The following is a 26,100-nucleotide window of genomic DNA, read 5'->3' as shown; positions in this document are numbered from 1 at the left end:
GTATCGCTGCCTCTTAGGCGAGGGAACTCCATTTCCCACGTGTGCACGAAGAGCTGCCGCTCCTCCCGGCTTGGTCTGGGAACTACCTGTCCCGTGGGATGCATTGATCGTCCTCCCAACGCCACAGATGAGGCTGCCATGGCCTCGGCTCCCCACGTGGGGGGCGGCCATGTCGCTTCTTGAGCAGTGGCGTGCTTGGGTTAGTCCTGCCGGGGGTGTGGCCACAGACGGCAGTTAGTTGCTGCTCTAGTTTTAGGCCCTTGTCCCACCACGTGTGGAGGCGGGACCGACGTACCCTGGCAGATGGCTACTGTAACACCTCCCCGTGCTGCCAAAGACCGCACCTCTTGCTGGAGCCCGACAAGGTGGCTCTGTGTGGGTGGCTCTGTGTGTGTGGGTGGCTCTGTGTGTGTGGGTGGCTCTGTGTGTGATTCAGTGTGTGTTTGAGAGTGATTACGCTATTGACATTGTAAATAACAATGCCGTTTCTTTAAAGGTTTTAAAAACAAAAACATAAACAAAAATAATGTCATGCGCAATGCCAATAGCTCTAACGTTAACAATGCCGAGACCATTGCATTCTAAATGCTTGTTGGCCAGGCCACTGACAGCGCACAGGCACACTGGTCTCAATACTACATCTAGTATTCAGGGATAGTGATGTCTATTTTCAACATTGTAACACAACAGCAGCTCACTAATAATGCAAATAATCTCTGTGGCCCCACTCCCATTTGTCCTATGTGAGGCCCCGTTTTGCTGTAAAATAATCTTTTTCTATGAATTTTGCATGAAACATAATCACAGCATTTCTCTGCAAAATGTACTCTGTAATAGACTCCCACACATCACCCACTTTAAAAATAAATTAAAGGAAAACGGCATTTAAAATAATTTGTTGAAGAATCATTCAAGGTCATTGGGGGAGGACTGCAGAACAGAGCTGGGTCTATCAGGGCCCCCCTGAAACGCTGGGCCCCTGGGCCAGAGCCCACTTTGCCCATGCATTAATACGTCTCTGTATGAGGGGTATGTGGCCAGGAACGCTTTGGTCGGAGCACCCAGGTAGGGAAGACCGTGCTGACCGCATCACCCTCTGACAGCATAAATTCACATTTCAGACAGTTCCGTCTGCTGTGTAGGTAAACTTATTTACTTAATTAACTTATTTTAATTAGGGGGGCTGGCTTCTTTTTGCTGCGGCCGTTCCTACACCGGTCACACGACTTACGACGACTCAAGGCGGGGGGCAGGGTCACAGCAGCACAGGGCTGGGCCGCACACACCAGCAGGCTGCCTCAAGCCGGCCCTAATCTCCATCAAAGTGAGAGTGTACTATGTGACTCACTCGAGACAGAAGTCATGGGCTATAGCCTGGTCGTTCGTCTTGGGACTCGTTGCCACTCGCCATGTTGGTGGTGATGATGATCCCGACAGACTCCTCGACTGCAGTCACTCGGTGCCCCTGGCCGGCTGTCCCCGCGCTGAGAAAGCTTGGCGCGCGCATGGCGTCACTACCAGTATTTACAGAATAGCGTGGGGCCTGGCCAAAAATTATGCCCAGGGCCGTCATTGGTAGCGCTTTTGTGCACTACAAGATTGACAGCCCTGTGACCCACAAACACCTATGTGCCGCAGTGGCATTGCAAGCACACACGTTGAGTTGCAGTAGGTGTGCTTGCACTTACACACGTGTGGGGGTGGTATTACGAATCAAACATCAGCACAGTCCAATCATACCCCAGCTATCAGCAAATTCGCCAATGCTGTGACTGTCCTTGCCACTGGCAGTGATAGGCGTGAACTCGTCGGCGCCACCCCAGCCAGTAATTTTGCACACAATGGGCTAATACCTGCCCAAAAAATAGTCACCCGCCAGATGTGGGTTTTCCCCACACAAATGGGAAAAATGTTGTCCATTTGTGCGGGAACTAGCCCAATCTGGCAGCCCTGCTCTCGACCCCCGCTGGCACTGCACGGCAAGGAAGGAGCCGCCCACACTTCCCTGGAGCTCAAAAAGGAACAGGAAGTAAGGAGGGAGGAGGGATTTTTATATGTGGGAAAGGGGTGTGATTGGAGGCACAGGTGCCTCACAAAATGAGTCATCACAGCGAGAGGGATGAAGGGGTAATGGACATTAGGTGGGCACTTTTTTTAATGTGACTAAAGCATTGTGTAGTAGCGCAATGTCATTTACAGAAAGCACATTCTCTATTGAAATGGCCACTAAATTTGCACTTATGTACAGTTTTACTGGTAAAACTATATTGTGCACAAATGATAATGTGTGTGAATCGGGTTTCAGTGAATATTTATCATCTGCGCATCACCAAGTAAAGTGCCTTGATTTGTTTTGAGCCTATTAAAATCTTTGTTTCCCTCACACTTCAGAATTACAAAAGGGTGCTTCAGTTTTGATTTCCCATCTGCTGAATGCATACAGTTCTTTTACAGCTATTTATGTTGCAAACAATTACATCCTACAGCCTTTCCTTTCACACTCCCTGTCCCCCAACAAGATTGTCAAATAATTCACTTAATATTCTTTAACTGACTGCGAAAATGTGAGGAGTTTGTAAACACCAATCTCCAAGTTAAAAATACATAAGGAGCATGTTGTCAGAAGACATAGCCTGACATCTAGACGTCTGTCTTTGAAGTGCAGCAAATGTGACCACACAGTATGGGAAACGCTGGCATGGATGGTAAATGTGTCTCCTGCAAACCGCATGATTTAACATGCAGGTCACAGATGTATACACTGTGTAGATATGCAAGTTGTCTATTGCTTTTGACACAATGGCTCTTTTGTATACTGCAGTTCATATGTTGCAATCCTTCTACTATAGGACAATGAGCTATGAACTGGCATCAAGGAGATGTAAGGAAACTGTAGAACATTGGTTTAGAACCTTATTGGTGTTTTTCACAATCTGTCATTATTCTAAGGTTTTGTAAAAGGGTTTCTCTGGATAGTAATTAAGTCTTAATAGTACAGACAACCACAACCAGTGCATTACATTTTAAATACTGACTTTGTGTTTCTTGCAACAATGCACTCTAAATATATAATGCCTACCAGTAAGGACAATGTGTGAGTCTTAAACCTTGTATCTTTCATTGTTTTATGGAACATATCCTGTGCATTGATGTACACACGTCTAGGATGTATTGTCAGTGTATATTGTGAGCATGTCATGTAAAGCGCTCCGACTCCCTACACTGGGATGACAAGTGCTATAAAGGAATTAAAAAAAATAGATTAGCGTTATTTAAATGATTTTTGTGATTACTCCTGCAAACAACAGATCTGATATTTTACAGTGCATGTATATTTCATATATACAGGGGTTGAACAAAGTACAGCACTTGCCTCCTAATTGTAGTTTCTCTTAAGTACTTGTGAAAGGTGTGTGACCTTTATAGTGTTCCCTCTATAAACGAGCCATCAATTTTAAGAAAATGTGATTCAGCACCCACAGAACAATTTTTTAGTTAGTAACAACTTGATTAATAACAGCAGTGATTGGACACCAAAATGTACAGAATCCCAGAATCTATTTCTCAATAAAAAAAAAGATGTTTTATTCATTAATTCTTTCATTTAAACATTTCATTTTCTTCTTGGATTTTTGCTGTAGCCAACGCATTTTGTCCACTAGGACTTATTTAGGGCTCGTTCAATATATATCCCTGGAATTTCAACAGAACGTTCTCCACTCAAAAGTCAAATGCGCTAGATAGTGCGCTGTTTCAATAATTTGTATATACGCTAAACATCCTGTAAACCAGTTCCAGGATGCTTGTTTCCAGCCTAGGAAGGACTTGGCTTGGCAGTTCGGGCTTGACTGTTCTCATGAGGAGCAGGGTCAAGTTTGATTTGCATATGGCAGGGTTCAAACTGGGGTGGTGTGGTGAGCAAAAGAACAATGGATTAAACCAAGATCTCTGTGACTGGGGGTGAATGTTTGCATTGTTCATCATTCTGGCCATCATTTGTTAATTTTGCTTTTGTCGCCCTAAGTGGGAAGGGTATGCCCAGACGTGGGTCCCGTGCTCACTGTGCCACTTAATTCAAGCTATCCTGGCTGATGAGGGGTGATGCCCCTAAACTGGTCCCAGGATGCTTGTTTCTGATCCAGGGAGAAACTGGCTGGGCAGTTTGGGCTGGACTGTTCCCATGAAGAGCAGGGTCAAGACTGATTTGGATATGGCTGGGGCCAAACTGGGGTGGCGTGGTGAGCAAGAGAATGATGGATTAGACACAGATCTTTGTGACTGGGGATGAATGTTTGCATTGTTCAGCATTCCGTCCATCATTTGTTCCTTTTGCTGTTTAAAATGATGGCACTGCCACGCTTATTGTATGTCTCACAAAACACGCCCTGTAAAGTAACGCCACAATGTTTTCAGAAAGTGGACAGTAAATTAAGGCAGCTCTTATAGGATGGAGGAAGTTCTAGTATACCCCTACAGAAGCTACGGAGGTGGGTGATCGAGGGGGGGCTGGCGATTCCCGACATTAGAAAATACTATTGGGCTGCACAGCTGGTCACAATTAATGCCTGGGTTTTTGTGGGAAGGGAAGAACCTGCCTATAGGGTCGATCACCACTTGAGACAGAGGGGATATCCTGCAGCGTTATATTATAGAACCATGGAAAGACAGCTACCGCCAAATACACAAACAGAAGTAGGTATATGGAGGGAAGCTACAAAATGTCTGGGTTGGGAGGGCAAACTGACGGAAAGGACTCCTATGTGGGACAGTGACCTGTTGCGGGAGGTTGGTGAATTGAAGGGCTTCCGTAAATGGGGCCTCCTGGGGATTGATCACTTAGGAGACGTCTAGAGGGGACAAACACTTATTGCTTTTGAAGACTTAAAGGAAGATTATCAGATGCCCAACACAGAACAGTTCCTTCACTTGCAATTGGGACATGCGCTAACAGCTCATATCCCGGACAGCGAACAAATACCAAAGTACACACCCCTAGAAAACAGGCTACTGCCAGACCCAATGCCAGATAAAGCCACCTCCCTGATATACAGAAAGATTATGAACAACACACCGGACCCACTGGGTGCCTTGCGAGATGCATGGCAGGCTGAGGAGTGTATACTGGAGGATGACGATTGGGCGGTGGCAATACAGAGTCCCGGGGAGGTGGCTGTAAGGGCACGTTTTCCCCATATACAACTTCGTATATTGCATAGATCATACACCTCCAGGGCCCTTATGCATCGAATGGGCTGCATCGATACTGACCACTCCGCCAGGGGCTGTCAGGAGGTGGGCACCTTCTTTCACACACTGTGGGCATGCCCCAAAATTCAGCAATACTGGAGAGATAACACAAGTTATGTCAGATGGTGGTGGACCAGAATATCCTGCTAGAGGCTAGATGGTACATACTGTGAGTGACAGTGGAAGAATGATGGCCGTAATACTCAAAGATCTGGCTAATGATAGCAGACATAGTGACGAAAAGGAATATAGCCAGATCCTGGGGAACGGACTGACCTCCGGAGTCGCGGAGTGGAAGGTGGATCTCGATTGGTGCTGTGCAGCTGAAAAAGTGGAATATCAGAGTCAGGGATGCCCGCGGAAATGGGATAAGGTCTGGGACCACTGGCTGGGATATAGGGGTTGTTGAGGACCTTATGGTCAAAGATGATAAAGTAGGCGGGGTGTGCCAGGGGGATTAATAATGCTATGAAATGACGTTGATGTTGAATATATCAACACTGTTTTGTACCTGGAATAACAGTACTGAGTGAGGACACCGAAACCCTCATGATAAATGTAGAAAATCTCAGTGCAAGTAAAGTGTGTTGCTAAGCTTCTGTTTAATTAAAAAAAAATAAAAAATCAGAACTTTATTTTATACCAAATTATATCAATCAATTTTTTCTCTCTGCTTTGAATCCTGATAATTGGAAGCTACCTTTGTTAACCCATTACTTAAATATCTCACGCTGATCCAACGATCCTGTCTAATTTTATAACAATCTCTCTGCTCCTGCTAAATGTTGAAGAAAATGGTCAATCACCAACTTGTGGAGTTCCTGGAAATGTACAACATTGTCCATGTTTTTTTTCAAGCTGGTTTTAAACCTAACTAGTCTACATAATCTGCACTTCTGGAAGTTTCAGAATCTTTAAAGTTTATTCTAGATAGTGGAAAAAACGCGGTGCTGATTCTTTTGGATAGGTCGGCAGCTTTTTACATGAATTGTCACAATACCCTTCGGTTGGCTGACATAGGTATCGGTGGCTGTGCCTGGAGGTGGTTTCTATCTTTCTTAGAAAATAGGAGGCTGGGGGTCATGATAGGGCCTTTTAGATCTAAGGAAATATTGCTCAAATATGGAGTCCCTTAGTGCTAATCCCTTAGCCCTAACTTATTTAATGTAACATGGGGACGCGCTTACCTTGGCTTTTTCTGGGCATTTTGAAGACACTACATACCTCGCCAGCCGTGAGGGGGAACGGCTCTCCAACCCGGAACTTCTGCCCAACCTGCTGCAGTGCCGTGAGGGGAACGGCGGTTCATCCAAAAACTACCACCCCCAGCATTCCCTCTCCCGGGCGCTTGCCTACAGCGTCATCAGGCTGCGCCGGGGAGGGTTAAAGGCTCGGAGGAAGAGCCGCTGCGCGGGACGCGCTTACCTTGGCTTTTTCTGGGCATTTTGAAGACACTACATACCTCGCCAGCCGTGAGGGGAACGGCTCTCCAACCCGGAACTTCTGCCCAACCTGCTGCAGTGCCGTGAGGGGAACGGCGGTTCATCCAAAAACTCCCACCCCCAGCATTCCCTCTCCCGGGCGCTTGCCTACAGCGTCATCAGGCTGCGCCGGGGAGGGTTAAAGGCTCGGAGGAAGAGCCGCTGCGCGGGACGCGCTTACCTTGGCTTTTTCTGGGCATTTTGAAGACACTACATACCTCGCCAGCCGTGAGGGGAACGGCTCTCCAACCCGGAACTTCTGCCCAACCTGCTGCAGTGCCGTGAGGGGAACGGCGGTTCATCCAAAAACTACCACCCCCAGCATTCCCTCTCCCGGGCGCTTGCCTACAGCGTCATCAGGCTGCGCCGGGGAGGGTTAAAGGCTCGGAGGAAGAGCCGTTGCGCGGGCCACGCCCGGGCGAAGCCCGGGCCAAGGGCGGGCCTGTCCTTGCCCGTCAAAGCCCGGATAAGGCTGGGCTGGGCCTACCCCCTAACATTTGTGGTGGGACCTCGCTCTGCCATAGTGCCTCCTCGTCACTGCTGTAAGGGGTTGGCGTTAAGAACTGGGAGTTGCAAGTGGGATACGCTACTATTGTTTTGTTGTGCACTATATTAAGTTTCAGTGCTATATCAAGGGAAGGCGGGGTGCTCGCTAACAAGTGTGGCCGTACTTGCCTCAGTAGCATGTCTAAAAGGAGGGCTGGTGACAAGCCGGGGGGGACACTCGACGATTATTTAATAAGAGCAGAGTCAGCATTGAACCTCGAGATTCTAGCGGTGGAACGTAGACTCTCCCTAGATCCCACCATCTCTTCCCTTCCATGCGCCCAGATACAGACTGGCTCGCTTGTCTCTGCTCATTCTAGCCCTATTGATGGTAATATTTCTCCTCCTGCACACACTCCCCCTGTGCAGGAATCTTTGGTTCCTGTTCAGGGTTATGTCTCCACCCAAAGTCCTTCCAGGGTCACAACAAGAGGGATGTTGGCCCATAAAGCTAAAGGTAATAAAAAAGAAGTAAATAAAAAACATCCGAGAGGTCAGGGAAAGAGTAAACCTACTGTTGAGTCGCTTCCTTCTAAGCCTAGTGGGCCCTCTGTTGAAGGGCGTTTTTTGGACCTAAACATCATTCCTTCTAGCCAGGCCCAGTTGCAACCTCTTTTGGATTTACTTCTTGCCGGCCTTAAAGATCATCTATCCTGTCTCCTTGTACCTGTACACCAAAAATTGGATCTTGTAGCCAACAGGTTGGACCAATTGGAAGCTAGATTTTCAGGTAACAAGAGCTTAGTCCCAGGGCCCCCTTTGCCATCGAACGGGGTGTTGCCAGTGGAGGTGCCTAATGAGGCCGGTAGTTCTAGACCATCAAGACCAGTGGGGGCTACGCCTTTGCTACCATCTATAGGGGAAGTGAATAACACCGCCCCAGGTCATGAAGCTGTTACCGATAGGGGTATTAATACTCGTCATGACCTGCAAAGACGCCCCTCTCAAGTTAACAGGGTTGGTACTGAAGGGGTGGGTGCAGGGCTCTCTTCACCCCCCACTAGTCTACATCTTCCTCCCCAAGCCACCCCTTATACGATCATCTTGGCAAATGTTCCACCACTCCTGGACGGATCTTACGAACACTGGTCCAACCTTAAGAATAAATCCCTTCATTATTTGAGCTCCAAAATTGGAAATAGTAAGGCCCTATTTGATGACTTTAATATGGTTAGGCGTATTAAATGGATCGGTCAGTCCCACAAGTCTTTTCCTGGGGATTATGTTGTGTTAAGCTTCAGGTCTCCTGTTCTAGTCAAATACATACTGGAAGCTGCCCACCACCTCCCACCTGCCCCTAACGCAATTAAGATCCTCCCTTTGGGCTTCTTTTACAGGCCAGGCTTTATACAATCCTTACGGGATAATTGTAATCTTCCAACATTTCCCGTCAGGTCTGACATGCCCTTTGCGACTTTTAACCGCTTTGATATTCTTTCTACATTGGAGGATAATGATTGACATATGGATGGCTCCCTACATATCCCAGTGCCTGCTCTAGGGTTGGTGGGTCCTAATTGTCATCTGAGCCATGATATTACGATCAAAACATCCCCCCCTAAAGATCATTCCTGTTTGATTATTTCATCTGGTCACAACTTGATACCATCTGTTGAAACGATCGACTCACATCTTGTCTCAGGTCAAGCAGTTGAAACCAGGGTCGAGAAGTCTACATTAAAAATGGGCTCCTGGAATATTGCTGGGCTGGGGTCAAGGCTCGAGATTCCTGATTGGGCTGACTTCGTTGACGAGTTTGAAATATGGGCATTTCAGGAGACCTGGGCACTGTCTCCCCACTTTCGTACAGGGTTTTTGAATTTCCACAAACCTGCTGTTAAGAGCCATAGAGGCAGACCCATGGGGGGCTTAACCACCTGGGTCCGTCAATGTGAAGGTGTTACCGTGACAGAGGTTCCAATTGATAGTTCTGATATTTTGATTATCAGGGTCAAATCCCGTAGCGGCCCCAATTTTCTTATAATTAACATCTATGTAAGAGGTCTTCAGGGAGGCAAGTGCCCTCCCACTTGTCTTCTACTGGAGAACTTTCTAGAGACCGCTCCTATGTTCATGTATAAGATTGTGGCTGGAGATTTTAATGTTTGTTTTGAGCCCTTGGGGGTCGATTGTGGGGACTTCACCGAGGAAGAAGACTCAACTTGGGGTGTTCCCATGCTGGAGCTGGAACCAGTAAACAAATGGTCTCAAGCTGCTCTTTTTATGAAGGGTTATGTTTAAATCAGGGCATGCGAGCAGTTAATGGGCGAACTAAATCTGATAGGATGGGGAGGTTGACATTTGACAATGGTAGATCAGGGAGCCGAATTGATTACATATTAGCCAGCTTGGATTTGTGGCCGCTCATAGACGACATGGTGGTAGTAAGTAGAGTCGAGAGCGACCACAACCCCCTTGTACTGTGTATCAAGGATAATATTTTTGCAGTCTCCCCTACCCACCCAGATGGCAGTCCCCCTATAGATGTCATCGTTACTAATGATCTCAGAAGGGTGAGATGGCCGAAGATCGCCACTTGTGAATCTTCACGTGTGGCCATCAGGGAATTAATCAACAGTACCCTGGCCACTCTTAATCAAATGGAATCCCAAAACTTGATCAAGGAAAATATTCGGGATTCCCATAACAAACTCTTCGCAGAGCTTAAATCCTTTTTTGTGAAAAGCCAACCCGCCACTGGTAGGGGTAAAGAGTTGAGACCACGTACGTGGTACAACAAGGATTGCAGAGTGGCCCAAAGTGCTCTGAAAGAGGCCATTAAATCAGGCTCTCTTTCTACCATCCAAAAATGTAGACTTGTTTACAAAAATGCCCAATACAAGGCCAAGCAAAACTGGGATGAAGAGCGCTGGAGGGATTTATATCAGGCTTGTCATGATCGCAACATGGTCCAATTCTGGCATCTCCTTAAATGGGGCAACTCCCCCTCGGATATTCGCCCCTCTAATCAAGTAGAACCACAACAATGGGTAGCGTATTTTGAGGAACAATTTAAGGTTGGTGCTTTGATGGACAGGCAGTTTTCTTGTCCTCCAGTTGTTGAAAATACACTAAAATTCTCCCCTGATGAAGTTAAATTAGTCCTACGTTCGATCAAGAGTGGCAAAGCCCCAGGACCAGACTGTATCCCTCCCGATTTATTTATTCAGGAGCAAGATGTATGGATTCCATACCTGACCCTCCTGGCTAATGCCCTTGCGGGTGGTGCTGTAGTCCCTGACTCGTGGCTCGGGGCAGAGATACTGCCGATCTATAAGAAAGGCGATCGCTCTGCCCCGGGCAATTACAGACCCATTAGTCTAATAGACGCAGTACAAAAAATGATTGCCCGCCTTGTACTTGGTCGTATCCAAATCTGGATGTCTGACTCTGATGTGTTGTCTCCTCTTCAGGCAGGGTTTCGTTCACATACTGGGACCCTGGACCAAGTATTCAGGGTAGTACTTCTGTATTGGAAGGTTGTCTTTTTGGGGGGAGGCAAGTTGTATGCAGCCTTCGTAGACCTAAGGTCTGCGTTTGACCTTGTGCCGAGGGACAAGCTATGGAAAGCTCTCCTGGATATGGGCATGCCAAAAGATCTGGTTTCTTTTTTGGTCACCATTCACGAAAACATGTACGCCCGTGTCCGATGGGGTAAACCCGGGGAGCTGACTGACAGATTCAAAGTATCCAAAGGTGTTCGACAAGGGTGCGTACTCGCTCCCACCCTGTTTTCATTATTTATCAATGGGGTTGTAAACTACTTTTTAAATAGCCCTACTGATGCACCTACCTTGGCAGGAATGAAGATTCCCCTGCTCATGTTCGCGGATGACACCCTTTTGATCTCGAGGACGAGACAGGGACTGCAGCTGGCCCTGTCTCATTTCGAGATCTTTTGCCGCGAGCATGAGTTGGAAATAAACGCCGGGAAGACCAAGTTTATGGTTTTTCGCGGCCCCCGGCGGGTTAAGGCGGAGGTGTGTTTGGGCGGTGTCAACTTATCCCAAACGGCAGTGTTTACTTATCTTGGGGTCACTTTTAGCGAGACGTGCAGCTGGTCTCTCCTCGCGCTCAAGCATGCCCAACTGGGAGGAGCTTTGCTGAAAGAGCACAAACACTCTTTAACAAAACCAATAGCTCCACTCATGAAGATCTACGGCTCCAAGATTTTACCTGCAATTTTATATGGAGCTGAGATCTGGGGTTTTAATAACTTGTCTAAATTGATGACTGCCCAGAATAAATTCCTCCGGTCAGCTATTGGGCTTCCTCAATCCACCCCACGCATCCCTCTTTTGTTTGATCTGGGAATCCAGCCTATAGAGGACTGGGCAGGGTATAGACCCCTGGCGTTCTGGCGTCGCTTGTGGACGACCCCCGAACTATCTAACTATGCAAAAGCCCTTCTGGAGATCAAAGGGTTGGAGGGGTCGTATAGGATTCCCTGGTTGTCTAGCATCAAAACCCTGTTGTATGATCTCGGGATGCGTGACCTATGGGTTAACCCTGATACAGAAGTCTTCCCGGCAAAAAAGGTACTTAAGGATGCGTACTGGAATTATATTAAGAACAGGAGATGTGCTTCCCTTATAGGTCCCACGATGACTGTTACCTTCCTAGCTTTTAAGGATGACTCTGTCTATGAAAGTTACTGGGATACTATCTTGAAGTTCCTTGATCGTAAGTTGTATCACCAGTTCAGAGTGGGCGCTCTACCACTGCGAGGACTCACCAAAAGTTGGAGTCCTCTTGGTAGTGATAAATGCCCTTTTTGTGTAGACAAGATTGAAACTATGGACCATTTCCTTTTTTGTTGCCCAACATATCAACTTCCTAGACGTATCTGGCTTCGACCTGTATGCAGACTAATGAGTACCCGCTCTGCACAGGTCGCTAGTAGAATTTTGAAAACAGATACTTCCAATCCTATAGTAATTGGTGTTGCTAAATTTATTAGTTGGGCATGGATCCTTAGGGCTAAGAAACTGAAGCCGTAATCCTTGTTCCTTGCTGCCACACAATAGTATCTACTTTGGTCCTTGGGCTAAATGGCACGTCCCTATTTGCACTTTATTGTATTTTTTTAACATGATGTGATTATTTTTAATCTACTATTTTATCTACTATTTTAAAGGTTTTATAGTCTTTTTTGTATTGTATATGAACTGTATTGTAGTCGAATTGTCTAATATGTGTAGTATGTCTTTTATGATGCAAATCGAATAAAGACCTTTTGACTGACTGACTAATGTAACATGGAAGCCCGAATAGTTCTTATCAAATCTTTTGGGATCTCCGTTATGTCTTATGCTGATCATACCCAATTGATTCTAGTTCTTGATAAGAATTCAGACACTTCTGGACTAAACTTTAAAACTTGCTTCTCTGAAGTGGTTAGGTGGAGGACCATGAATTTTTAAAAATGTAATGCAGAGAAAACGGAAATTCTCTCTGTTTTGCATCTAATATCCAGTGTTCCGCCTTGGGCTGGTGGCCGCAAAGACTTGACAACTCTCCTCGACCTACCAAGGTAGCAAGGAATATGGGTGCTAAGTTCGATAATGATCCATCCTTCCACCAACAGGTCAATTTGGTCTTGGGGATCTGCTTCTCTGTAATCAATTCCCCTAAAAACGTATTTGATTTTCTCCCCATCTCAGCAAGAATGAGGGTTGTTCATGCCTTGATCACTTCAAAACTTGACTACTGTAAAAAAAATTATTTGGGCTGGCTAAATATCTAATTAAGAAGCTGCAGGTGGTTCAAAACACAGCAGTCAGTTTGATCCTTGAACTCCCTCGCATTAGTTCGGATACCGAGGGTCTACGGCTTCTTCACTAGCTTCCCATTGGAAAACTGATTTTAATTAAAACCTTAACTATTATTTACAAGGCGCTTTATCAAACTGGACCTAAGTTTCTCTTAGATCATTTTGTGCCTTATTTCCCTTAAAGCGAGTTAATATCGGCTATTAACAAATTGTTAAGGATCCCAAAATTTAGGTTACAAGTCAGAGGCGGCAGATCTATATTTATTCCTCGGGCAATGGCTTGGAACAACCTTCCCCGCATTGTTAAACTAAGTCCTAACACTGACACTTTCATAAAGCTCCTGAAAACCTGACTTTTTTCCCCGACTCTAACAGATGTTTTTCTTCTCTTTTTTCTTTTTCATTGTCAGTTGTGGTTGGACATGTTTTTCTTCGTTCTCAGATTTTAGCACCAAGATACCCCTCAGGGTGAATGTTTGCTCTTTATAAAGGTTTCATTAATTCACTCAAGTGATAATAAGCTGGGTGCCTTTGTTTCCCTCTATTAAATTGACATCTGGGTATTAGGCTCAATATAGCTCCCATTCAGAGTGTCCCACAAACAAAAGGAGGGCTGATGGACATTTAAGTCAGACCTTTGTTTTGGGCCCAGCTGGAAGTGAAATTAAGAAATCACCTTGCTGCTCGGAACAGAAAGCAGACAACATGCAGACACTGCTAAATGTGTCCTGGTGTTGCCAAATTACATCAGGACAAATCCACCATATTTCGCTGGAGTCAGTCCGGATCTGGCTCAGTAATAGCTTCTGGATCCAGCATTCTACAGGATCCCCCTAATTTCCTGCATTTGTAATGATCAATCGATACAGTTTACATTTAGAAAAGTGACTAGAGAGTTGGGCAACATTTTCCATTAAAACCTCAGATGGCCAAGCCTACACTAATAAGCATGTAGGTGGCACCACACAATGTTATTTGCTTCTATTTAGTGCTAATGACCATTGTAATGGCATTGTGGCGCATTTACTATCCGGACTCTCTTTCCTGTGGAGCTAGCTGATAAGATCATAGATTAAACAAGAGGAAGCATGGTTTGATTAAGTCTTTTGATTTGTTGGCCTTTGGTTGTGTTTGGTTAGTAGGGAGTCTTTTTTAATTGGTTTCTGTGAGCTACTGTGAAAGTAAAATGACTTCGATCTAAAGAGCTTTGTGGAGGTTTTATGTTGAAGGATGTGCATGCCAAATGGGCTGTTTTTCCACTTTTTGGGGGTAAAATATGTCCATTGTTTTTTTAGCCCTAGTTTGATAGTGCAGCTTTCGCCAGGCGTTATGTGATCAACTTAAAAAAGAGAGTTCACTAGTATTACAGAGCGGGGCTTTGGCTGCATCCCCACATGTACCAAGGACACTGTGGTATTATACATTCCATGTATTCATGCATTCTCTTGATGTGAATTCTTCATTCCACAGGATGTGTTTTCATTCTTTATTCCACACTATGGGCCTTATGTAGGTGGGCTGGCATTTACCACTTCATAAATACCGAATCATACCGATTCGGTATTTATGAAGTGGTAAATGCTATGTAGGTAATTGGTCAGTAAATATTACCGATTCGGAAAAAATCGGTAATTTACCGAATCGGTAAATACCGATTCGGTAATGGGGGAGCACATGCAAGGGTGGCAGGGTGTCACATTGACACCCTGTTGCACCCCTGATTCGGCCATGTGTGCACATGTGGCACACATACATGCCCTGAGGGCATGTGTGTCTGCCACATTGCACACATCTACGGGCAAAATATTGCATTTACACACATATTCGTCATTTACCACCAACTATTAGTTGGTGGTAAATAACAAATCCCCACACACACCACACAGTCCCCCTACATCTCATTTCTGTATTCGGAATTTACCGAATCGGTAAAATTACCGAATCGGTAATTTTACCGAATTGGTAATTTTACCGATTCGGTAAATTCCGAATACAGAAATTCTCCCCCTACATCTCAAAAGCCAAAATACCGGTCGGTAACGGTATAATTACCGAAAATCGGCCGTTACCGACCGGTATTTGGCTACCTACATGAGGCCCTAAGTGTATTCTTTGGAAGTGCATCTTCTGAGATGCATGGGTCAATCCATGTTCTGTGCTCCTGTTTGTAATAATGGTTGTCAGTTGGGCTTGTGTGTCGTTAGCAAGATGGCCGAGCTGGAAGGACGCTGGAGGATGAGCGCCACCATTTGACTTGAAGACTTCAATAAATCTACTTTACTTGTTCTCACGAAGTAACTTCCTTTATTCAACTGGTACCTTCCCACAACACATTGGCGACAAGGATGGTGCTAGCTCATTTGTGAGCGTTTTGGAGCCCATCAGCAGCGGCAATCTTAACATGCTGCCGGACGCAAACATGTGGAAGCCAGCCAGGGAACGCTGACACAGAAAGGAGTTTGAAATACTGAAGCACGTCTTTCCAGTGAAACAACTAACCGCTGTTGAGATTTGGCTGCGGAGGGGCGTATCAGCAACCAGGCTATCCACCACAGGTACATATGTTTTGATTGGGCAGAAGGTACGTACTTCCACAGAAAAAGTTCTTCCTTTTCATGCAGCTATGATTATTTTGTTTATTTATCCAGCTGCCTGAGACAGCAGCATTATGGCTGTCTACGGTTCAACTTTTAGGGACACACACATGACATTGTAATACTGTCAAAATGTCTTAGGTAACCAGACAATTTACTGTGTTTGTTTTTCTCTGGCAGTAGCACTGATGGGGTGAAGGCAGCTATGATGAATACATTGCAGGCATTCCCAGCACCCTTCCCTTCCATCATTAAATTTACACATTAGGGTGCTTTTTGTGTTTGAGAGAAGTATGAGATGTCCCGGGATACACTCATCTAGAAGGATTTTTGACTCTGGCTTGACAATGCGATTGTCACCCGAGCTTAATTGATTAACACAAAATAGCTTTCAGAGGGGTTTAGGCTCCACCCACACATAGGTTCCCCCGGGGTAACAAGATTTGATCTTAGCGAATTTGTGTTCTTCCACTAAAAAAAACTGCTTGTTTTGCACTTTTGGCTTGTGGAAAAGCTTATAGTTGATACGGCAGGACTGAGTTGGTTATGATAGCAAGTCAATGATAATGGCTAGAGGTCTGATCTGTTTAAAATGAAATGTTATGATAAAGAGACTAGGCATCAATCAATCAGGGAATTGTAAACGCGCTACTCACCCGTGAAGGTCTCAAGGCGCTGCTTATTGTGAAAAGCACATGTTAAAGTCAACAGGCATTTAAGTGTGATTGTTAGCACTCTATATTAAATCCTACAGATCGGTATTTTGTTACATGGAATGTCATAGATTACCGTAGTAGGCAATGATTTTCTTGATGGTTACCCCGTACAACAAACCGTGGATATAGAAGGTTCGCTCTGTAAGAAATGTTGTTAGGCCCTCATAGGAGAGAGTGAATATTGCTTAGCCAAGAGTAGTTTTGTGAATCTTTCGAATTTTTTGACCGTGTGTCTGATGGTTGGCTTGTGGGAAAGCCTTTGCTCAAAACTGTAGGCCAGTGTTGTGAAAAACATTTTTGAAGCCAGTAAGCCATTAACAGTTGGTTATCATACTGTGTTACAGGCTATACACAAGTATTTTGTTACCAAACTGTAGGCCTCAGTTGGTTATAGTGACAAGCTACAGGCCTGATTGGTGCACTGGGAAACATTATGTTTGATAACATATGTTTGATCTGGTTATTATGAAACGTTATTACAAATGCAGCAGGTCTAGCTTATTAATAGTGAAAAACATTTTTCCAGCCAGTAAGCCTAGGCACTGTTGAGAAGGATTGTATATTGTTTTGCAAGCTGTATTTTTCCACATTATTTGTAATTTTATATTGGTTTGCATGATAGTTGCCAGTTTATGTGCATTTGAATAGATCAGTGATGGATAAAGTGTAAAGACCATGGTAAAGGCTTCATTAATATTTTGGAAAAAACATGCCATATTTTATAGGTCTGATATGTTTATTATTAAACTTATTGAAAAGAACATTAGGCCTGGCCTGGCCTAAGTATTGTGAAAAGCATGTTTTGAAGACAATAGGGTTAAAGGATGAATTTATTTTACACAGTGCTAAATCCTGTAGGCAGATATTTTGTTACTTAGAATTTCAAAGATTGCCAAAGTAACAAAGGGTATTGGTTTCGATGATCCACCCGAACAAGCCGTGGGGACAGAATAAATGCAATAATTTAAATTCTTGCTAGGCTCTCTTAGGAGAGACAGTATTTTGCTTTCTCAACTGTTAATTTGTGTACATTTGTTTTATGACTTTATACATGATGGTTGCCTTGTGGAAAGCTTAAGCTCAGTACAGTAAGCTTCAGTATGTGGACAAGCCAATGACAAAGGCTGTAGGCCTGATCGTTTATTGACTGGCATAATGATTATGAAAAGTATTTGTTAGCCTATATTAAAATTAACAGGCATATGAGGGTGGATTGAGTCTACAGACATGTTTGTGTTACATGGAATCTCACAGATTATGTTAGTTGGCAAGGGTTTTGGTGTTGTTTACACTCTTTAACCAACCATGAGTATGGAAGATTTATACTGGGAGAACCCATGTCAAGACCTGTTGAGAGAGAGATAGTGTTTTGCTTCGCCAGCTGTAATTGATTATACGTTTGCAATTTTATGACTGGATGCCTTATGGTTGCCCTGTGGGAAAGCTTACGCTCAGTACTGTAGGCCTGAGGTGGTTATGGGGACAAGCCAACGATAACAGCTGTAGGCTTGATCGTGCATGGAAAAGTTCTGTTGTGCAAGATGTTACAGGTCTGGCCTGTTTATTATGAAAAGTTATTACAAAGGCAGTAAGACTGTCTACTTTTATATTGTAAAAAGCATACAGTAAAGCCAATAGGCCTCTAAAAGCGGGTTGTGATCACATTATGTTGCGGGCCAGAGAAAGATATTTGGGTACCTGTAACCTCACAGACTACCATAGTAGGAAAGGGTTTTTGTATTGATCATTGAAGGAACCACTATTAATGTTTGCAGACGATACCTTCATTCTGTCCAAAACTCAATCAGGTCTGCAACGTGCCCTCGACAGATTTACCGTTTTTTGCAACAACCATGAGCTAGTAGTAAATGTCGATAAGACAAAGTTCATGGTGTTGCATAAACACAAAATAGTGAAAGGCAGAGTAGTTATTAACAAGGTTTCTTTGGAGCAAACTGACAACTTCACATATCTGGGTGTAACAATGGGTAAGAGGATGAACTGGAAGCCCCAGATAGATTTACTAGTCCTCAGGCATAACCAATTAGCAGGTGCCCTACTGAAAGAGCATCGACTTTCCCACAGTAAACCGGTAAGGCCTGTTCTAGTGATTTACAAAGGGAAAATCAGGGCATCGAAATTTCTACGGTGCAGAGCTTTGGGGTTTTGAAAATCTAACTCCCCTAGTCCTTGCTCAAAATATGTTTCTGAGATCCCTAACCGGTCTTCCTCAATTGACTCCCCTTAAACCTTTACTATTAGATTTGGGTTGTACCTCATTTGAGGAGGCTGTAGGTTTGAGACCCCTGGCCTACTGGAGACGATTATGGACAACTCCAGAGTTATTACCATATGCAAATGCAGTGAGGCATATTTGAGAAGCAGACATGTCATCAAAAATTAAGTGGCTGCAAATGATCAAGGGCACATTATTTGATATGGGGCTCAGCCATTTGTGGGAGGACCCAGTAGCTAACTTGTTCACATCTAAAAATGATTTTAAAGCATTATATAGGGCCATGGTCACTCAAGTCCATGTCACTGGTGAGCAGTACTTCCCTGACAGGAATTTTTTTAGAACACAAGTATGAATTCAGGCCTGAAGCATATTGGGATTTTATCGCAACACCTTGCGACAGGAAACTGTATCATCAATTTAGAGTCGGTACCCTCACTATAAAATCTTTCATCTCAAAATGGCATAATGCCTTAACACCAAATGCCCTACGTGCTTAACGATGGAAGAGTCCATAGCCTACATACTGTTTGTGTGCCCAGCATACAAGGGCCCTCGACACAAATGGCTCAAGACTATCTGTTTAAATCTTGGCACAAGATTATACCAAACAGCGCTGCGTATCCTGAAAACAGACACACGCGAAGACGTAGCTATAGCAATGGCTAAGTTTCCGAGTTGGACTTGGGCCCTTAGAAGAATTAGCCTGGCGGTTACAGCAGCTACCATTCCGCAATAATTAGTTGTTATACATATATAGTGTGGTGTCTCCTGTGTGTATTGTATCTCCATGAACAATTTGTTCTCTATACTGGTGTTTTTTTAAATCTTAAAATTCTAAGGATATAACAATCCTAGCGATTACTGGTTTACCATCACTTAATGATATTAACTTTTATATAGAAGCGTATGTTTTGAAATGGAAAATTCCTTTAATGATATTTTTCTAATAAGGAATTGAATGTTTACTTTTTAATGCTAATTTATGACATTGCATGTATTGTATTTGTGTCTTTTATGATTGAAAAATATCGAATAAAGACTAATTTGAATTGGTATTGATCATTCACTCTGACAAACCCAACCCCTGGGAGTAGAATTTCACTGTGATGATTCTTGTTACACCCTGCTAGACGGGTTCTATATTGATTTGCCAACTGAAATTCTGTACGTCTTTCTAATTTTATAATTCGCGCCTGATGGTTGCAAGTTTATGCGCACTTTAGTATGCCTGGGTTATATATAGAGTGCTCTGGGTCTGAGTCGCCCGGTAATTTCTCATTCACTCCCAGAAATACACCTGGGAATTTCAGCTATTTTTGCAGCTGGAGTCCTCGGATAAATCACAAGTGATGGACCTTGCTCCAGTTATGATCATATGTAAATGAACTTCTCAATATCTGAACCCGCCCAGTGCGCACTGCATGACTTACCTGAGAAGGCCATGTCCAGGAGTACCACCCGCTTCCGGTCCTTCACGCTGCTGATTTGTGGGAAGTAAATGTCCACCACGAGGAAGAAGACGCAGGCGAGGAAGGCAATGAGGCCGATGGTGATTCCATAGTTGCAGGCGCTCTCGTTCTTGTTGAAGATGCAGTGTAGCTCAGGGTCTCCATGGTTTACGTAGCCTTCGTTCACTATGGAGCCGAACACCACAATGGCAAAAATCTGCACAAAGGAAAAAAAGAGAGACACATTGCACTTTGTTCTTGTTTCTTTAAGTTATATTTACCCGAGCTCTACCTCTCAGACCATTGCTATGCTATGCACTGTGGCCCGATTGTGTTTCTTCAGATGGCACTATTCAGGAATGCACCATTTGTCCCTCAAAACTAAAACTCTATATGCATCATATAAAGGCCTCCCGAGCCGGTGTCCCAGGGTAACTGGCAAACAAATAAACTATCTCATATGGACAAAGCCACATCAGAAGCTAGGATACTCTGAGACTGGATACCCCAAACATATATACAACCAAAAGTAAAAAAAAAATACCTTCCTTCCCCATCAATGCTTCCAGGGTATGAAACATTCCCCCTTTCAGTACTTAATTTGTAAAATATTAAGTGCTGGTGACCAATGTTTTGCTCAGATGCCAGGAGACAGCGCTATTGCTTGTCGGGTTACAAATACCGAGGCTGCCTAGTCTTGATTCCAACTCATGCCTATCCACCACTAGTCACTCCCTTCCCCTTTATCTCACCCTTGAAGACTCTCTCATCCCTGCTTTCTCCCTCTGTCACTGTTTTTCTCCCTCTCTCTTCCACCTTCTTCCCACCATTTGTGTTTTGATCTCGCTTGCTCTGGATCCAAGTTTGAGGGAAAGTAAGTGCTGGTCCCCAAACATGAGTGCCGGCAGGCCCCACCTGCAACCATCGGCTCACATTAAGCACCGCCCCTTCAAAAGGAGAATGCTGCAAACATTCTGCAGCTTAGAAAGGAGTTGAGACCACTTCTAGGTATGTTGGGGAATTTAGTGATTCTTCTTAGGGACAGGGTGAATTATTTGTAACCTAACAACAGACAGGTATTAATAAACCAGGCAGGCTATCTTATTAACATCTGAATAAACATTTAATCACTCTGGTTTCCACTGAAGGAGTATTAGTGAAAACAGCCACAAAACAAATGATGACTTGAAAGCACAGAGTGCTTCAGCTGGACAGCTGCATAGAGCCGCTCTTTGAAAGAGTCCCTGAGATGCAAGGACGAATGTCACAGAAGAAGGGGACAGACCACCCTAGACAGCTACGGCGCAAAGACCCAAAGAGAACGGACTGCGGAATGATCTCCTTCACCACTGACCTTTGGTGAAATTGGATTTCTAAACAGCCTTTCCTTTTTTTCTAACAATGAGTGATGGCAAACGGGATACAAAACTTGCATTGTAATTCTACTGCAAAAAAAAAAAAGAAGAATTGTATAAGCAACCTGTGAAGGTGCTAGATCAATCTGGATATCTGGAGCTGTTACCCTAACGCGTCTAGCCACGCCCTTGAAACATTTTTCAGGAACACCATGTAGGCACCAATAACATCCTAAAAGATCTCCACTCTGCCTTCTGCTGACAAAACCTGTCTGCCCAGACCGGTCTAAGGAAAGCTTTAGCGAGTCTGGAGGACAGGTGGCTGATTCCAGGGTTGGGAGGATGCAGGATCCTCAGACCAGAGAGCAGCGCTGAGAGAGCAAAATATTTGGATAATATAGCCTTAGAGCCCGCTGTAGCGGGCTTTTCCGGCCATTAAAGGCCCACTCCAGCTTTCGGCTCGGGACTTTAACAAGGGAGCTGACCTTTAATGGCTGGTACAGCCCGCTACGGAGGGCTCTAAGGCTATATTGTTTTTTTGGGATTGATATGCAGTCCTGAAGAGGAGCTCATGCAATATGCAATATTACCGTCTGTTGGAGTACATGAGAGCACTATTTCTATGCATAAGTAAATCCTGTTTAGAACATTCTACCCTCTAGCGGTGGAATGCTGTAATACAGCATTCCGCAGCTAGAGGGCAGAGTGTTCTAATTTGTAAGACAAAGGCCTCATGAAGCCCGAGGCCTTTGTTAAACACTGGAATGTTGATGCTCCGGGCTTCTAGCGGCCATAAGAAGGCTGGAGCCCTCCAGTGTTTTCAATGGAGCGCTCAACATTCCAATGTTCTAATTGTGCTTAAAACACTCACCAACGTAACAAACGGTCATGTTGTATGGGTAGGGGCTGGATTGCAGCTCTCCATATCTCATGCAATATGTGGTCAAAAGTAAACATTTTCAGTAGCTCCCTTCTGCCCCCACCACTCCTAACAACCTCAATCCTCTTTCCTCTATACAAACAATTCTTTAATTATCCTTCTGCCACCCACACCAGGGTTTGCTCTGCATAGACATATTCGCCTTGCTCCTTCATTGATTATTTACAAAACCCAAATAAAAAAACATTATTTTCCTCTGCTTTACCTAATTCATAAATGAGCTGTTTCTATTATTACTCCTTGTACACTGTAAGCAATGATCTGCTGTAATGCTATTAAACACATTTTGCCAATTTGGATGAAAAGTGTGATGTGTATTGTGGTGTATTTATTTATGTGATATTTCCCCTTTAATTGTTGCTGTAACTCAATGTTATTATTTAAATGAGCATTCCAGTCTCCTGCCTGATAGTTCAGAATGCTATCATTCAACTGGTTAGGAGTTGATGGCAGGCTAGAGACAGGAGTGGATGGACTTTCTGTTGATTGTTAATAAACTTGGATCTGGATGTGATTCACTCGCTGCTTCCGCCTTGAGTGATCGCTCCCCTCGCTGCTCCTCACAGCGTGGTATCGTATTGCTGCATTGTAACCAAGTTGTGATATCTGCATAGCTCCATTTTTAGTAAGCTTCGTAATTTCATAGCGCTATTATCCCACAGCGCTTACATTGCTTTGATTGCATTGTTGTGTGTGATTTCCCCCGGCGCCCTGCTCTGACCTCCCCTCCATTTTGATCCTGCTGTTGTTGTGTTCCCCTGAGCCCGCCACGCCTCCCAGCTGAGCCGCCCTCCCACAAGCACCCAAAAGCATTCCCCAAACCTCGCAGCGCTGTGATTCACTCGCTGCTTCCGCCTTGAGTGATCGCTCCCCTCGCTGCTCCTCACAGCGTGGTATCGTATTGCTGCATTGTAACCAAGTTGTGATATCTGCATAGCTCCATTTTTAGTAAGCTTCGTAATTTCATAGCGCTATTATCCCACAGCGCTTACATTGCTTTGATTGCATTGTTGTGTGTGATTTCCCCCGGCGCCCTGCTCTGACCTCCCCTCCATTTTGATCCTGCTGTTGTTGTGTTCCCCTGAGCCCGCCACGCCTCCCAGCTGAGCCGCCCTCGCCCCTCCCCCTCCGCTATCCATATATGACAGTAGTTCCCGCACGCAGCGTCCACGCGCAGCGTCCGCGCCCAACCCGCGCCGAAGGTGCGCCAAAGGTAAGCCCGTCTACGCCCGTCCGCGCCTGGACCGCGCCCAGCGCCAGACCCCCTGCCCCTCGAGCTGCCCAGCCCTCCCGCATTACCTACGATGCCGCCTCCCTCCTAGCCCTCGACCCCGGTCGCGCCCCCAACTGCGTCCTTGCCGCTCCTGAACACACCCATGGCCCTTTCTCCTGCTACTCCTGCAAATTCAGCGGCACCGACAACATCTCTGCTACGTCCACACCACAGATTCCCGACCCCAACCACCTACAATGCATCCTTCTCAACACCCGATCGGTCCATAGGCATGCCATTGACCTATGGAATCTACTAGACACCATTTCCCCGGACATCGCCTTCCTTACGGAAACATGGATGAACGCTTCCTCCGCACCAGACATCACCATTGCCATCCCTGAAGACTATAAGATCACCCGCAAAGACCGTACCAGCCACACAGGAGGAGGAATCGCCATCGTCCACAAGAAATCTATCCGCATCTCAACCAGCTCTGACGTCAATCTCGCCAACTCCGAACATCTTCACTTCCAGATCCACATCGACCCCAAAACAACACTCAGAGGCACTCTCCTCTACAGACCACCAGGACCCCGCGCAAAATTCAGTGAAGACATCACGGACTTCATCACCCCACACGCGCTCCCCTTCAAAGATTACATCCTTCTGGGAGACCTCAACTTTCACCTTGAAAAGACCAACGACCACAACACCTCCACCCTCGTGGACAACCTCGCCAACCTCGGACTTAAACAACTAGTCACTTCCCCCACCCACATCGCAGGTCACACACTCGACCCCATCTTCACATCCAGCAATCATATCTCCTTCTGCCACACTACGGATCTCCTCTGGACCGACCACAGCTGCGTTCACTTCATCTACAACAAGCCGAAACCCATCATCCACTCCCAACCTACCCTGCAAAGAAACTGGAACAAAATCACCACGGACCAAATCTCCGCATCGCTCCTTCGAAACTCCCCAGCCCTCTCTTCTAACGCCAACGAAGCCGCCGCCAACCTCACCCTATGGTTATCCAACACCGCCGACACCTTAGCTCCACTGAAAAAACGTCAAAGCAAACCTGGCAGCAAGAAAGCCTCATGGTTCAACGATGATCTCAAGAAGTCCAAGAAACTCTGCCGCTCCCTTGAAAAGGCCTGGAAAAAAGACCCAACCACCAGCACCAAGGACGCCTTCAAAAGCGCCACCCGCACCCACCACCAACTGATCCGAAAAGCCAAGAAAACAGCTTTCAAGGATCGACTTGACAACAACGCCCACAACAGCAAGGAACTTTTCAACATCGTCAAGGAATTTTCCAATCCCTCGGCCAACTCCAACGACATCACCCCCTCTCAAACCCTCTGCGACTCCCTAGCCTCTTTTTTCCACAACAAGATTGCAGACATCCACAACAGCTTTGACAACCAACCCGGAAACCAACCCACCCTACCATCTGCTGACCACCTTCCCCCCGTGAACACCCTTAACGCCTGGAACCCAATCTCCACTGAGGACACCATCCGCCTGATGAATTCCATCGACTCAGGATCCCCCACAGACCCATGCCCTCACCACTTCTTCAACAAAGCAGACTCCGTCATAGCACCGCACCTCCGAGACGTCATCAACTGCTCCTTCAACTCCGCTACCTTCCCAGAAGACTGGAAACACGCCGAACTCACTGCCCTTCTGAAAAAACCAACAGCGGACCCCACCGAACTCAAAAATTACCGCCCCATCTCGCTTCTTCCATTCCCGGCCAAAGTCATCGAGAAAGCCGTCAACAACCAGCTCGCCGCTTTCCTCGAAGCCAACAAATCCCTCGACTCCTCACAGTCCGGCTTCCGAGCCAAACACAGCACTGAGACCGCCCTCATCGCAGCAACAGACGACATTCGAACTCTACTGGACAACGGAGACACAGTCGCCCTCATCCTCCTCGACCTCTCTGCAGCATTCGATACAGTCTGCCACAGCACCCTTCTACAACGCCTCAATAACATCGGAATCCAAGGAAAAGCACTTGAATGGATCACCTCGTTCCTCACCGGAAGAACCCAGAGAGTCCGCCTTCCTCCATTCAAGTCCGAGGCCTCTGAAGTCATCTGCGGCGTCCCTCAAGGATCCTCACTCAGTCCCACCCTCTTCAACGTATACATGAGCCCCCTCGCGGCCATCGCACGCCGACACAACCTCAACATCATCTCCTACGCGGACGACACTCAACTAATCCTTTCTCTCACCAATGACCCTAGCACCGCCAAAACTAAACTACACAAAGGAATGAAAGAAGTTGCCGAATGGATGAAACAAAGCCGTCTGAAACTGAACTCAGACAAAACTGAAGTCCTCATCCTAGGTACATCCCCCTCTGCATGGGACGATTCCTGGTGGCCTGAAGCCCTCGGAAAAGCACCCATCCCGACAGACCACGCACGGAACCTAGGCGTCATCCTGGATTCTTCACTCTCAATGAACAGACAAGTCAGCGCCGTATCCTCTTCCTGCTTCAACATTCTTCGCATGCTCAGAAAAA

The 26,100-nt window shown here is 45.6% G+C and overlaps 1 protein-coding gene across 1 annotated transcript in view; it reads right to left on the bottom strand.

The window, feature by feature from the left end:
- The window catches only part of SYNGR3 (synaptogyrin 3), a 267,227-nt gene that overhangs the window by 105,436 nt on the left and 135,691 nt on the right, over positions 1-26,100 (bottom strand). The window contains exon 2 of the mRNA XM_085629386.1: positions 20,027-20,261. Coding sequence (XP_085485512.1) covers positions 20,027-20,261 — 235 coding nt within the window. The remainder of the gene's footprint in view (positions 1-20,026; positions 20,262-26,100) is intronic.

The sequence above is a fragment of the Triturus cristatus genome, chromosome 10 (genome assembly GCF_964204655.1).
Source record: "Triturus cristatus chromosome 10, aTriCri1.1, whole genome shotgun sequence".
Taxonomy (NCBI): domain Eukaryota; kingdom Metazoa; phylum Chordata; class Amphibia; order Caudata; family Salamandridae; genus Triturus; species Triturus cristatus.
The sequence above is the reverse complement of the archived record's forward strand: the minus strand, read 5'-3'. Positions and strand labels throughout refer to the sequence as shown.